At 40.4% G+C, this 14,804-nt stretch overlaps 1 protein-coding gene across 1 annotated transcript in view; it reads right to left on the bottom strand.

Moving 5' to 3' along the window:
- The window catches only part of SLC22A3 (solute carrier family 22 member 3), an 821,636-nt gene extending 807,035 nt beyond the window's left edge, over positions 1-14,601 (bottom strand). The window contains exon 1 of the mRNA XM_086927388.1: positions 14,064-14,601. Coding sequence (XP_086783514.1) covers positions 14,064-14,498 — 435 coding nt within the window. The 5' untranslated portion in view covers positions 14,499-14,601. The remainder of the gene's footprint in view (positions 1-14,063) is intronic.
- Between the last annotated feature and the right edge of the window lie 203 nt (positions 14,602-14,804).

The raw sequence follows: 14,804 nt of genomic DNA, 5'->3' as shown, positions 1-14,804 counted from the left end.
TTATTCTAATTTAATTAAAGTTGTACTTTTAAAAAAATAAACCCTAAAAATACCCCTGAACCCCAAAACCCAAACCCAGCCCTAAAACCTAAAAATACCCCTGTACCCCAAAACCTAAACCCAGCCCTAAAACCTAAAAACACCCCTGTACCCCAAAACCCAAACCCTGCCCTAAAACCTAAAAACACCCCTGTACCCCAAAACCCAAACCCTGCCCTAAAACCTAAAAACACCCCTGTACCCCAAAACCCAAACCCTGCCCTAAAACCTAAAAACACCCCTGTACCCCAAAACCCACACCCTGCCCTGAAACCTAAAAACACCCCTGTACCCCAAAACCCAAACCCTGCCCTAAAACCTAAAAACACCCCTGTACCCCAAAACCCAAACCCTGCCCTGAAACCTAAAAACACCCCTGTACCTCAAAACCCAAACCCTGCCCTAAAACCTAAAAACACCCCTGTACCCCAAAACCCAAACCCTGCCCTAAAACCTAAAAACACCCCTGTACCCCAAAACCCAAACCCTGCCCTAAAACCTAAAAACACCCCTGTACCCCAAAACCCAAACCCTGCCCTGAAACCTAAAAACACCCCTGTACCCCAAAACCCAAACCCTGCCCTAAAACCTAAAAACACCCCTGTACCCCAAAACCCAAACCCTGCCCTGAAACCTAAAAACACCCCTGTACCCCAAAACCCAAACCCTGCCCTAAAACCTAAAAACACCCCTGTACCCCAAAACCCAAACCCTGCCCTAAAACCTAAAAACACCCCTATACCCCAAAACCCAACCCCTGCCCTAAAACCTAAAAATACCCCTGTACCCCAAAACCCAAACTCAGCCCTAAAACCTAAAAATACCCAAACACCCCAAAACATATACCTCAGTACCCCAAAACATATACTCCTATACTCATACTTATTTTAAAAATTACTTAAATTAATATATTTAATTTATAATATTAAAAAACATAAATAAATATATTTATTTATAATTAATAATAATTAAATTAATTAAATAAAATTAAATAAAATAAAAAAAAATGTATATACTTACCAATACTTACGATGTAATGGTATGCGTTGTAATAGCATCTGCTATGTAATATCCTGCGTTGTAATAGCATCCGATGTAATGGAACCAGCATTGTAAAAGCTGCGTTGTAACAGCATTACGACGTAAAAGTTGCGTTGTAACAGTAACGCACCCAAAAGACTGTTGGTAATTAAAATAAACAAAAGCACTCTGAGTTCTACCATTTATTATGCCTTCCTAAATAAATCAGGAGGTATATCCGAGCAAAATGTAAATTCCACCCTAGGGTCTTAACACCCACATTAGTACAGTGCCCTAAGCGAGTGCCCCTGCGTCAAACTGACACAAAAAAAGAACCACGCCTCCCTCCCGGCATCCATTTTCCATACAGCCCCCACTAGAGCTAGGCGTCATGCCAGTGGTCTACATTCTGCAGGAACTCAATGAGCTTTTGTACTGATCTGCTGGCATCTGAAAAGAAAGAAGCAGACCCACTGAGTGACAGGCCAGAAAATGTCTTCCAAGGGACGCTTATGTCGCTACACAAATTCAGAAGAGTGCCTTGAGCAGAGCATGGGCGTTTTAACCTTAAGTATCAATTATCTTACACATATCCAACAGTGGAGGGAGACTTTAGGACAAATCTCAAAAATTTTGCTCACTTAAGCTTGTCGGCCAAATTGGGTGTATGGAAAAGCATACATAACCTATTGATTTCAGCAGAATCAATATGCTCCAATAGCAACAAAAGACTGCAGGTTGAGCATTGTCATTAGTACAAATTAACAATGTCAGCTGTGGCATAGAAGTAGAAAGTAAAGATAGTCAAAATACAATATTCAGATAGACCCGTAAAACGCCTAATCAACTGTTCAATATTCCTTCTCAGATGCCACATATAGATGTTGCCTATGCCTCACAGATGGATGTCCGGCCTCCTATTGAGGGACCTAAATCGAAGAACATATGCTGCACTGACGTCATTGAGATTGGTGAGGGTTTTGTGTCTCCTATTTAGATTTGAGAGGCAAGGGAAATGAAGTTTGGGAAAAGAGGACCCTCACCCTTGATTCACGAATATTCATGAATTGTGGCTAGGTGCAGACTTAGAGATCCTGGCTGAAGTACTGTTACCTTGAAACCCTGATGTTACCGTATCCCTCAAAATCACTACACTGCATGTCAAACAAGACAGCAGTATAAAGATAATGTATGGCACTGACAGATTGACCAGCTTGAAACAACAAATGTGTGGGCTGTTTTTTTTGATCCCCTAACTGCCCATGAGACCGATAAGAAATGTCCCACGCCTTGGCCCTTTAAAGCTGCCCTATTTGGCAGTGCCAAACTGCCCAAAAGACCAGTCCAACTCTGTTAACAAGTTTGACTGCATATTAGGGTTAGATTTGGGATTACGAAAGAATGTACAAAGCCTTTCAGTGTGGAGAGAGGGGTGAGACAGGGCTGTGTCCTAGCACCTTTTTTTACACTTTATATAAAGAACGTTCGCTCAGCTCTGACTTTACACCCCAAAGATTTGGCCGTAGGTGGGCCATCGCCCCATGCCCGCCCTCCTCTATGAGGATGATGCCGTTTTTAATGGCCCCACCCCTCTTGCCCTACGGTCTGTACTCAATGGTTTGGTGTACTTCATGCAAGGTCTTGATTTTCTAGTAAATCCATTGAAAACATTTATACTGAAGTGTGGTAGGAAAACTGGCATCTGCCGTGATATTAAAATTTTGGACACCACTATAGAATTTACAAATAACTTTTCATATCTGGGTATCCTATTTGATAAATAAGGCACATGGAATTGTGCTATCTCGACCAGGGCACTTTTATTTAAAAGTGCTTGTATGGCCCTACGAAATTTTGCAATCAGGTTGGGTACAAATGCCCCTCAAGAGATCCTTATGATTTATAAGGCCAAATGTATTAGTACAGAATCATACTGAGCAGGCATAAGGAGGTATGCAAAATGCACGGCGCTACAACTGGTGGAAAATGAGTTCTTGAGGAATCTGCTTGCCACACCCAAAAGCACTTCTACGTTTGCTTGCACCACAGAGTTGGGAGCCCCGTTCCCTATTGACCTAATTAGGATCCAACCTATTCTACTTTGGCACAAAGTCTGGACATCAGAACACACTGCCTTAATTTGTGCTATTATAGGCGACTGATTAAAATCAACTTTGCATACACATACGCCATGGCTGACATACATACAACGTTTTTGTCGATATCTGGGGCATCCAAACTAATATAAAAACCCTGAATCTCAAGTAGAAATCAGCAAGAAATGCCTAAAAACCGAATGCATTACACATTTAGAGAACATAAGGTTGACTGCTGAATTAATAAAGCTCACTGTTCTGAAACATCAGCTTATTTTAATCAGTTGTGATATTCAGCTATATCCGAAAGTTGTACCCAATTCAAGGCACAGATTTGTCCTGACATGTTTTAGAATGGACATTTTTTACCGAATGGTTAGCTTCCCTGAACTCAATGACTGGTCCTCAAACCTAGGTAATTGTCCATGTGATAATATAACAATTTAGAGCCCTATGCATGTCGTACTTTTTTGTAACTTATATAAAAAGTGGAGAAAACGCTAAATTTTAAGCCTCCTAAAGCCATTACAGTTTACTCAATGCTGTCAGCGTACCTTTTTCTACAAACATTGCCCACCATTGATATCTATTGTAGAATGTCAAGTTTTGTATGGGCCTCTTTTTCTGCTAGAAAGAACATTTTGATAGATGATAGGGTAGGCAGACAAAATATCGATTTTTTAATATCGACCTACAATAATATTGATGTTTTAATATCGAAGGGACGAGAATATAGAAGGTAAGTAATATCAAATTTTTTAATATCGAAGGGACAGAATATCAAAGGTAAGTAATATCGATTTTGTTTTGATGTAAGTAATATTGATGTTACTAATATCGATTTTTATATGATTTTTATGTATATTATTATGTATTTAATATGTTTTTTTAATGTAATTTGTATTTTAGTACCGTAGCGGGTTGTGGGTTTATAGGGGTATAGGGTGGGAAGTAATTTAATTATACTAAATTATTTATTAATTTTTAGGAATTATGCATTAATTTTAATTAATTGGTAATTCATTTTAATTAATTGGTAATGCATTTTATTTAATTGATTAATTGATAATTATGTTCTGTAGTGGGTTGTGGGTTTATAGGGGAATAGGGTGGGAAGTAATTTAATTATACTAAATTATTTATAAATTTTTAGGTCTAATAAATTATTTTTTATTAATTGGTAATCATGTTTAATTAATTGATTACTTGATAACTATGTTCTGTAGCGGGTTGTGGGTTTGTAGGGGAATATGGTGGGAAGTAATTGAATGATACTAAATTATTTATTAATTTTTAGGAATTATACAATAATTTTAATTAATTGGTTATTAATTTGTATTAATTGGTACAAATGTTTAATTAATTAATTAATTAATAATTATGTTCTGTAGCGGGTATGGGTTTATAGGGGATAGGGTGTGAAGTAATTTAAATGTAATTGAATAATAATGTATTTTCATAAATTATTTTTTCTAATTATATTATTGTGAATTAATTATTAATTGGTAATTAATCTTTATTAATTGGTAATTAATCGTTATTAATTGATTCATTGACAATTATGCTAAGTGTATTAAATTATTATTTGCGTTTGTTGTGCGTTTATGGGGGAATAGTGTGTAAAGTAATTGATATGTATTTAATTAGTTAATACATTTATAGTTGTGTATTAATAATTAATTTATTGGATATTAATTAATCATTGGTAATTATGTTTTAAATCATTATTTATTGGTATTCGTAAATAATTTAGATTTATTTAATAATTAATTTATTACATATTTTTAAATATTAGTTTATTTATAAGTATGTTATTTTTAACGGCTACGCTATCCAACACTTTCCCTACTGTTTCACTCTCTGGAGTTGGAATAGTAATTTTTACCCGTACGCTATCCAACACTTTCCCTACTGTTGCACTCTTTGGAGTGGGAATAGTAATATTTACCCCTAAGCTATCCAACATTTTCCTTACTGTTGCACTCACTTGCCAGGGAATAGTAATTTTGTTCCCTCTGTTATTTAATATTTTTTGTATTGTTTTAGTAAATGTACTATTTAATTAATTTAAAATATATTACGAGGACATTTTTTTTATTTGTTTTGCAAAATTATTAAATTTTTATGTTAATATGTTATGTTTATAGATGAACTTGTGATTTATAATATTTATAATTGATTATAAGTTATTAAAATAATTATTAAAATTGATAATTAAGTAAGTATCTATATTACCAGTTTAGGGGTCGGATCCGTCCGAATCGCGAAGTACGATCCTTTGCGAGAAAATATGTCCGAATAATTGCGAACCGTATGAAAATGAAGTGTAAATCCGTACGACATCCACCCGCACAGTGAACCGTGCGATTCGCAAAAATGCCGTACGACCCGCCAAATACGAGCCGGACCGGGTAATGAGTAAGCGATTTGAACGGTAAACGTCGCGTATGAAATGAAATGAAAATGGGATTTGTAGAGCGCTGCAGTTGCCCTGAGGCGTCCAGGCGCTGGAAAAACAGAAAAAGCCCTCACAAGGTTACTATTTGTTGAACAGAAGAGTGTGTGCGTATGAGCAATTTGTACGGAGGGCAACACTATCACATACGCATGTACCCCTAAAATCAAGGGGTGTACGCATGGGGTGTCCGAACCGTAGACCTACGACCTTGGGGTGTACGAACCGTACCCCTATGGTCCGTACACCTATGATCATGGGGTGTACGCACGAGGACATACGCACTGTACCCCTGAAATCGTAACCCGATGCACCGTACCCCTGAAATCATGGGGTGTACCTACCGTAACCGGGGGGGCGTTTCATACGCATTTCGAGGCAAAATCTGCTTTTACGGATGTTTTAAGCTCCTGTAGAAAAAAAAAGTCATACGGAGTGTTGTCGATTCGATTCATACTTGCTGGGTCGGAAAATGCAGCTTCGATCCTTACGTACATCGCGTACTGCGTGTTCCGAATGCGATTCGTACGGATTTGTGAGTTGTACGGTCTTCAGTTCGATTCGTACAGAGAACTGCTTTGGGTACACATCGTACTACATCATATGTACGGTTATGGTTCTACATACGATTCATATGGGAAAAAAGCACCGTATGGCTATTCGGAGGGCATTTTACCGAATCGGAATCGACCCCTTTATGTATATGTTTAATACATTTTTTATTACATTTTGTATATAACTTATTCATTTTAAATATTATAAAATATTTTTACCTAGGTTTATTATATTTTTAAGTATTATTTTCTTTATTTTACTTTTTTTCATTAAAAAAATGATATTTTAAAAAAAACTATATTTTTGACATCAATATTTTTTAACTTACTATGTTGTAGATAGGATGTCGATATTGTTGACATCGATATTTTTGCTCCGATATTTTTGTAGGTCGATTTTTTGTCTTTCTATATTTTGTCAGACATTCAGGTGATAGATGATAGTATTAAGTAGGAATGATATTGGGTAAGTCATTCTTTGATTTATGGCGGTTTAATAACTGGTTATTACTATTATTTTATATGATATGTATATTATAAAATTTGTTTTTTAACAAATATTTAAATAATCTGTTACTATGAAATATAATAAGAGGTTTGAATAGGAATGTATGGCGGACCCTGGGTCAAGGTTTTTGCACTCCTTCATTTCTTGTTTTTCTATATTTTAAACTGAATGTATAAAACTTAATCGGGGCTGAGACAAATGGGGATCAATATGATCGATGAATGCTTGAATGAAATGAAATGAATTCATTATAAAATGTATTGTAGTTAATGACGTGGGATTTTTAATTGTATTATATGTACTTCTTTTGATGTGCTTTTATGGTCTCATTTATTTAGATCGAATAAAGCTGATAGTTGACTTGACTGCATGTTATTGAGACAACATGTTTTGTGTCCTGAGCTTTGAATGAACAATCTGATCTAATTTGAAAGTTGCAGTCTTGGTTCTCATCAAGTGGAAAATTATTTTTCCAGAGTAATCTCAAGATGAGAAATATGGAGTTCAGGTGTCAATGAGCATTTGGTTACCATAAATGTAAGAAGCTCTGAGCGAGATTACTAAATGGATAAAGACAGAGCAAAAGTATTCTATTCCTAGTGAAGAAGTGAGAATGCTCTTTTCTTGTTAAGCATTTGGCCAGTGCTTTGAAATATGAAGAAATGACACACGCCCTGCTTGTACTCGAAACTGATATAGATAAGCATACTACTTTAAAAATGGGGACCTGGTTCTGGAATAAAGACGGGTAAGATCTATCATGTGTTCAGACTTTACTAGTCAGAAAAGAGGCATGTGAAAAGTTTAACCAAGTTCAATTATATCAGTGTCCGTGTTGTGTCCCAGGGTGATATCCTCAGGTATGTGGCAACCTTAGGTCTGTGGTAAACGGTTGGAACTTTTGAAATCGCGTTGGAAGCTCAACATTGCATCTTATGTTATGTTAAGTTATGTTATGTTAAGTTATTTGTATATGGCATCACATGATCCAGAAGATCTTTTAGAATCTGGATGTACACTCTATGGTTGTGCTTTATTTGGTTGTGTTTTGTTTTACTAAACAGTGAGCTACACTGGATAGAGGCCAGCAATAGGGCCGGACGGGCCTTTTATTCTAATAGGCATTTCCCTGATGGGCTGGAGCCATTGGGAAACCGGTTCTTAAAAGCCCAGGGCCTCTGCTGCACATTCCCCAGCTCCCAGATGAGAACTGCAGCAGTCCAAGGGGGCTTTAACTCCTTAACCGCAGCGCAAAATCCGCCTCGGTGCGGGAGTTTTAAACGGTGGGCAAGGCTGTGTCGGCCAACGGACGTGCACAGCACTAGCGAGGTAGTGCTTGCGACGGCCGTTGTCTGACGCGCGCACTCAATGGGTTAAGAGAGGAGGGGGAGGGAAGGAGCGAGGAGAGAATGAGAGAGAGAGAGAGAGAGAGAGAGAATGGATGTATTGTTGGAGAGAGAGAGACAGAGCGGGAAAAGAAGGGTGGTGGGGCTGGTGTGAGCTTTTTTGCCAGCGCTGCTTTTGGTGCCCCGGTACGGTCCTGGCCATCAATGTAGCAGAAGGCTAACATATTGTATTCTTACTGTATTTATATAGCGGTTTCTACCACTGATGAGGCTCTGAAGATATAGTTAGGTGATGAATTCAATAGGATAGTAGCCAACTTGATTGTGTTATGGATCTGTGTGGAGCATTGTGTTTGCGGATGCGCATGCTAAAGAAGTCTACAGTTGGCTTCATTCTGCTGCAGAGCACAATTATCCCATGCTTGGCTTGTGGTGGAGGTTGAGTCTGAAGGCATATGTGCCAGTTATTTGGCTGTAATGCAATGTTGCGTATCATCTTCTAGATGACTGGTTTATAGAGTGTTAGAAAGATATGCATTGTTGAGACGAAATGGATGTGCTGTTGAGTTGGCAAACCCCAGTCCAGCTATATGATTTGGAACCATGTTGCGTATGTGATGTTCTGGGGCTCACTCTAATGTGTACTGTTTACGTAGCTCAAAATTGTCGAATGTTTTGCGATCATAATTTGGTCACAAAACAGTCATACATACCACTGCTAATCGGTTATAGGAACGACTGCCCAAAACATGCCACTTCCAACTACTGACTCGCAAACCCAAACTGCAATTCGGTAACAGGTTACTGAATCACAATTTTGATATTGTACATTTAAAAAACCTTTTCTGCTGTCGCAAACAGCTCAATTCACCTGTCTGGGCCTGCAGCCTCTGTGCCTTTTGAGCTGCCTTGCAATCGTGTTGTGAATTTGTGCCATTTGTCCCTCCTTTTGGTGTGTTTGTCACACCCATAGCCACTGGCCCTCTTACAAGGGCCATTTCACTTCCGGCCATATCTCAAACTTCCGGCATTTTTTTAAACATTTGTTTTGGGCCAGAAAACAAGCACTCGTGTTTTGAGTAGCTGTTGGTTTCAGTCCATAGCTTCAATTTTACATCTCCCCGCAATGCGTCCACACAAAGGGAGATACTACACCCCCTCATCCGTGTTAATTTTTTATTTATTTTATGTGTTTTTGGGACAGATATTTTTTTTTTACAATATCTATCAATGATTTACTGGGCACCACACGCTGCTCACAGACCACTTCAGTGTGCCACATCAAAAGCCCAGAAGCGATCGACTACTGGGAACCTGAAGAGATCTGAGGGATCGTTAGAATAGGGTATCCGAGATCTGAGTTGCTGGAGCGATCAATCAGGGGAGAGTATCAAGGCGGGGGGGGGGTTAAGCAACTCCGGTCAGTGGAAGAACCAGGTCTTGAGTGTCTTCCTGATGATTGTCAGGGAGGGTGCGTGTCTGATGTCGATTGGGAGCTCGTTCCAGGCTTGGGCCACGATGTAGGAGAAGGCTCTTCCACCTGTTCTGGGTCTGCTGATGCCTGGGATTTCAGTGAGGGCAAGGTTGCTGGATTGAAGGTTTCTCTTGGGTAGGGGGAAGGAGATTCTTTCATTGAGGTATTGGTGTCCAGTGTTATGTAGGTATTTGTAGGCGTGGGTGAGTATCTTGAAAGTATCTCTCTTCTCATCTTCTCAACGGGGAGCCCGTGAAGGTTCCCGAGATGTTGGGTGATGTGTTCGTGTTGAGGGATGCAGAGTACAAGTCTGGCTGCAGTGTTCTGTATGGTCTGGAGCTTGCGGAGCAGAGCGATGGACATCTGAGGAGACCAGAGAGATGAGCAAGACGTGCAAAAGAGAAAGGTAGAGTGCAGCCCTGGGCCTAAGCCTAGAGAAACTGACAGAAACAGCACACGCTCAAAGAACTCGAGGGAGGGCAAGAAACGGCACTCAGGGATCTGTGGGCACACAGCAGCACTACCTATCGCAAAGCAACAAAGAGCACAACGTATCACACAGTACAAGCGGCAACATCACTGTGCATCATACACCACAAGCAGCACTACCTATCAGACAGCAAGTGAGGGACTGTTCTTTACTCTTTCTATCGCATTATCAAAGAGTACAGCCTATCACAGAGCGTAAATAGCACTACCCATTATACTATCAAACACTGTACATAGTTCACTCCAACAGTTTGGTGCACAATTCAACACAACATGAGCAGTGATAGTACTGTGCATCACACAGCTCAAACAGCACTGTCCAACCCACCTGATGAAGGACACACTGCATCACTCTATGAAGAGCAGAGTGCACACACTGCACAATGCACAGACAGAGCTGAACATCATAAAGCGCAGCCTTAGATCACACTATCGATAACAGACACCAATGTGCACTGGACGACACAATGAACAAAGTGTGGCACACCATAAGTAAAGCGGCGCACGCACCACTCAATACCATCTACCACAAATCACCAACACCCTAGTAAAACAACACGGCACATGCCAGAGCATAAGCAGTACTGCCCACGATAGGTTCCAGACACTGGCATCACAAAGTGCAAAGAGCACGGGTGTCCCACTAGGCAAACGGCAGTGCGAATCCTACAATCGTGTCAGTCACAAAGCACATACGAAAATGAGCATCACACTGTGCAAGAAACACTGTGCTCATCACTTACAAGCAGAGCTGTCTAGCACACACAACATGAAGCATCGCACACTACAATCCACTATGCAACTTATTACACAGGGCATCACAGAGCACAGACAGCATTATGCATCACACAATATAAATCAGATGGAGCACCACAAATCAAGCACCGTGGTATTCATCACAAGCAGCATAGGCATCGGACAGAACAAGCAACACTTCTTATCACACAGCTCGAACAGCACTGTGCATCCCGTAGTACAAACAGCACATCCCATCCCATAATGCTGCCAATCACAGAGTACAAATTACAATGAGCACCATACAATAAACTGCACTGTGTAACACACTCATTACTAATGTTGTGTATCAAATAGCACACAAACAACACTATCCATTACACACAGCCCTGTCCAGCAGACACCACAGCTACCAATGCACATGTCACAGCACAAACAGTACTTTGCATCATATAATTAAAAAGAACACTGTTCACTAGAGACTACAAATCGCACCGTGCATCACACAATAATAGCAAAACTGCATCACACTAAAGAGTCAGCCATGTATATGAAACAACAGCAATACCACAGTGCATCACAACACACAAACATCAGTGCTCATCACAAAGCACGAACAGTGTCGTCCATCACAATTACTAACAACGTCTATACTCACAGCATGACCACTACACACCACATACATACACACCTTAACACATACGCAAAAGACATTGCCATTTACAATACCAATAGCTCTAACTCATGAAAACCTAGGGGGTTAGGCCCATAAGGACAAGTGGGTAAGCTGGACCCTATTCAAATGAGAACAACAAGAAAATTGCCTACCCACCAATATTTTTGCACTAGCTGGTCAAACTTGACAAACGCTTTTTTGACCTTTTGAACTTTGTGCAAAAATATTGATGGGTAGGCAATTTTCTTTTTCTCAATAGCTCTAACTTAAACAAATGTGTGACCGATTGCGTTTTCAATGCTTGTTGTTCATTGCTATACAAGAGAACACATTCAAACACGTGAGTTCAGGATGTGCGCTGTGCAAAATTGCATTGTGTTTAATGTAATAGCCTGAAATGTTGCACCGTCTGTAATAAGAATCTAGACCACATATAGGGTGCACATGGCCACTGATTTTCTTTTTAGCTCACTGATATCATTGTCATCGAGGGGTGACAGTAATGTTACTCAGGGCGAAGCTTGCAAACCTGCACTTTTAATGAATATTCAATGTAGAGAGATAATATGATGTACTAAAATGAAATGCTTCTGCGTTTTAAAGAATACACTTTTTGTATGATTGACGTGCCAAATATTTTTAAGGCAGGGCTCGAACACTGGCTGGTAGAGCCAGAGCTGACCCTTGGCTGAGCTCTGGCTTGGCTCTCTGTTAATTTGTTGGCTGGCCCGCCTCAACAACTGCTCTCCAACAAAATGCCAGCTCACTGCACTACCAGTCCAGTATTATTTAAAAATATATATATACTCTCAGCTTTGGCTTCTAATTCTAGTTTTATTCTTTAACAAGTACGAGATCTACATCTACAAGTAGTGAAGCAGCTTTCGCTGGCTAAACAAAGTTAAACAAGCAATGGCAAAGCCAATAGGTCTACTTTGAATGCTTTATTGAACGCAAGTATCATCTGCGCATGGCTGTGCTTGCATGCAATACCACAGAAAATTCAGACCTAATGGCTTTGTCAATGATTGCATTTCCAACTATGGCCAAACGCCTGTCTACCAGTCCATCAAATGGGGCATTGTTGCATCTTTAAATTGGTTATTACATCATTCAACAGCTTAAAGTACCCAGTAAAGTTACACAAAGTCTTCCTATAGCATTACAACGGTAAGCCGCAACGGTAAGAAATGAGGACCCGATTTACAAAGAGTTTATGTTGGGTTTGTGTTACTTTTTAAAATGCAACCCAGGGCAGCATCTTCTGCTGGGATTAATAAGCAAACACAAATCATGATTTTCTACCCAAAGTAACACAACAAAGCACAATGCACAGCCTAGTGTTACTTTGCATCAAGAGGCGTTACATGGGTGGAGCATAGGAGATGCCATGCTACCACCTATGAGTTTTGATGTAAATTTCTATCTACGAAGAATTGTAGACAAGGATTTGAGACAAAATCCCGTGCCTCCCTAAAGCAGAAGTAATAAGGAGAAATGTTGTTATTTCTCCTCATTTTTTAAATCTTTGCATGTGTTTGGCAGTCTGCAGTTCACGTGCAAAGATAAAATGTACAGATTTTGTGAACGAATACAGTCTAGATGGAACCTGTCTTGACACAACTTGAAATTTTCGATATTATTGCAAACAACTACATGGTAAATAGAAAAGCTTTTTTGTTATTTAAGATCTATTTTGTTTATCTTTAAAAAAAATAAAGCATGATGAAACAATGCTGCATGGAATTGGCAGGAACAATGTTGTATCATACAAAAACCATGGTGCAATTGCCAGATTTTCAGTACTGACTGGGCAAGTAATTGACTGCCACATGTTTCTGTCCAAGTTCAATATGTGAGAAGTTTGCCCAGTCCAGGTTTCATCTTTGCATTCTGGAATCTAATAAACTACTTATTCCTTTATAAATTAATGAATACAAATTTAAGTCAAGACTGTCACAGTAACTCACCAGGGGCATGGGAAACTCTCAGAGATCAGAAACTATAATAATAGAGAATATGAGTATGTTTACCTGCAAAATAAATTAACTACGGTAAAGGGGGAGTGCATCTCTTCCATACCGTTTTGAGGGAGGGAAAGTGCAGCATGTGAGTGCAAGCCATGTGAGATTATAACATGTTTCTAGTTTGTTAGGTGATTTCAATGAAAAAGCTGGTGGGAGGTTACCCCCGCTGCCAGTCACTTTTTTTTAAGTTGAGGTGTGTCGCAATTGTATTGTAGTATTTATATATATATATATATATATATATATATATATATATATATATACACATATATATATATATACATATATATATATATATATATATATATAATATATATACATTAATTTGTTTGTTTTCCCCAACACACGTACATCCTCATCTAGTAATCACAGTAATTCTGGTGCTTATTTACATGCAGTGCAGCTGTTCTTCTACATGGAATCTTCAGAACATATTTATCAATACAATTCCCTAACATTTTAATCTACATAATCCAAGTTACCAGAGCAGAGGTCCATTCTCTTCTATCTCGCAGCACATCTACAGGATGCTAGTCCCTAATATCCATCAACATATAAATATCCCAAATCAACTGAAATATTGCAGTGCTACCCCTATGCGGGGTGCTGGAGCGCTTGAGAAATGGAGCAGTGGCGGCTCTTACCTCGCTGACAATGGTAGTGCGCGCTTCCTGGTAGACCCAGCCGCCCTGGCAGGAGCGCAGCAGCGCCCCGCTGCGGTTGGAGAGCGGCGCCCCGGGCCCCCCACAGCCCAGCGCCGTGCGGTTCCACTCGCTGTCCTCGTAGCGCTCGCAGTGGCTGTGCGCCGAGCTGCCCTCCGCCTGGCCGGGCGCTGCACTGCCCCCCGCCGGGGGCACGGTGTAGTTCAGCTCCTCCTGCGCGCTCCAGCCGCAGTGCCTGCTCAGCTCGGCCACCGCTGGGCTGCGGCACCAGTACTGCTCCGGAGTCTGACCCAGGAAGACCACCCCGACGAAGAGAAATGCGAAGGTTATGCCGGTCATGCACAGGAGCAGGAAGACCCTCTTCTGGTACCTCCCGAACTCCCCGACTTCTTTCAAAACCTCGTCAAAAGTAGCCATTCTGCCCACTCCGAATGCCCCGGTCAGGCAGGCGCTGCTGGTGTGCGGTGCTCCAGGAACAGCGTCGAGGCTCTGCGCGCCAAACTTACTGACAGTTAGTTGCATGCACTGCTGGAAGTGTTCCTGAGCGCCTCTCACTCTCTCTCCCCCCACCTCCTTATCTCTCTCCTCCTCCTCATCCCCGAGGCCCAGGGCCGGTCCTAGGATTTGTGAGGCCCCGGGCAGAATAGGAACATGCGAGGCCCCTATAATTTGCATAAGATTTAACCTGACAGGAAGTGACCTCATAGGGTCAGGAAATAGGCC

Source organism: Lissotriton vulgaris, chromosome 6 (assembly GCF_964263255.1).
Source record: "Lissotriton vulgaris chromosome 6, aLisVul1.2, whole genome shotgun sequence".
NCBI lineage: Eukaryota > Metazoa > Chordata > Amphibia > Caudata > Salamandridae > Lissotriton > Lissotriton vulgaris.
Note: the sequence above shows the minus strand (reverse complement) of the source record. Positions and strands in the feature narration are given on the sequence as shown.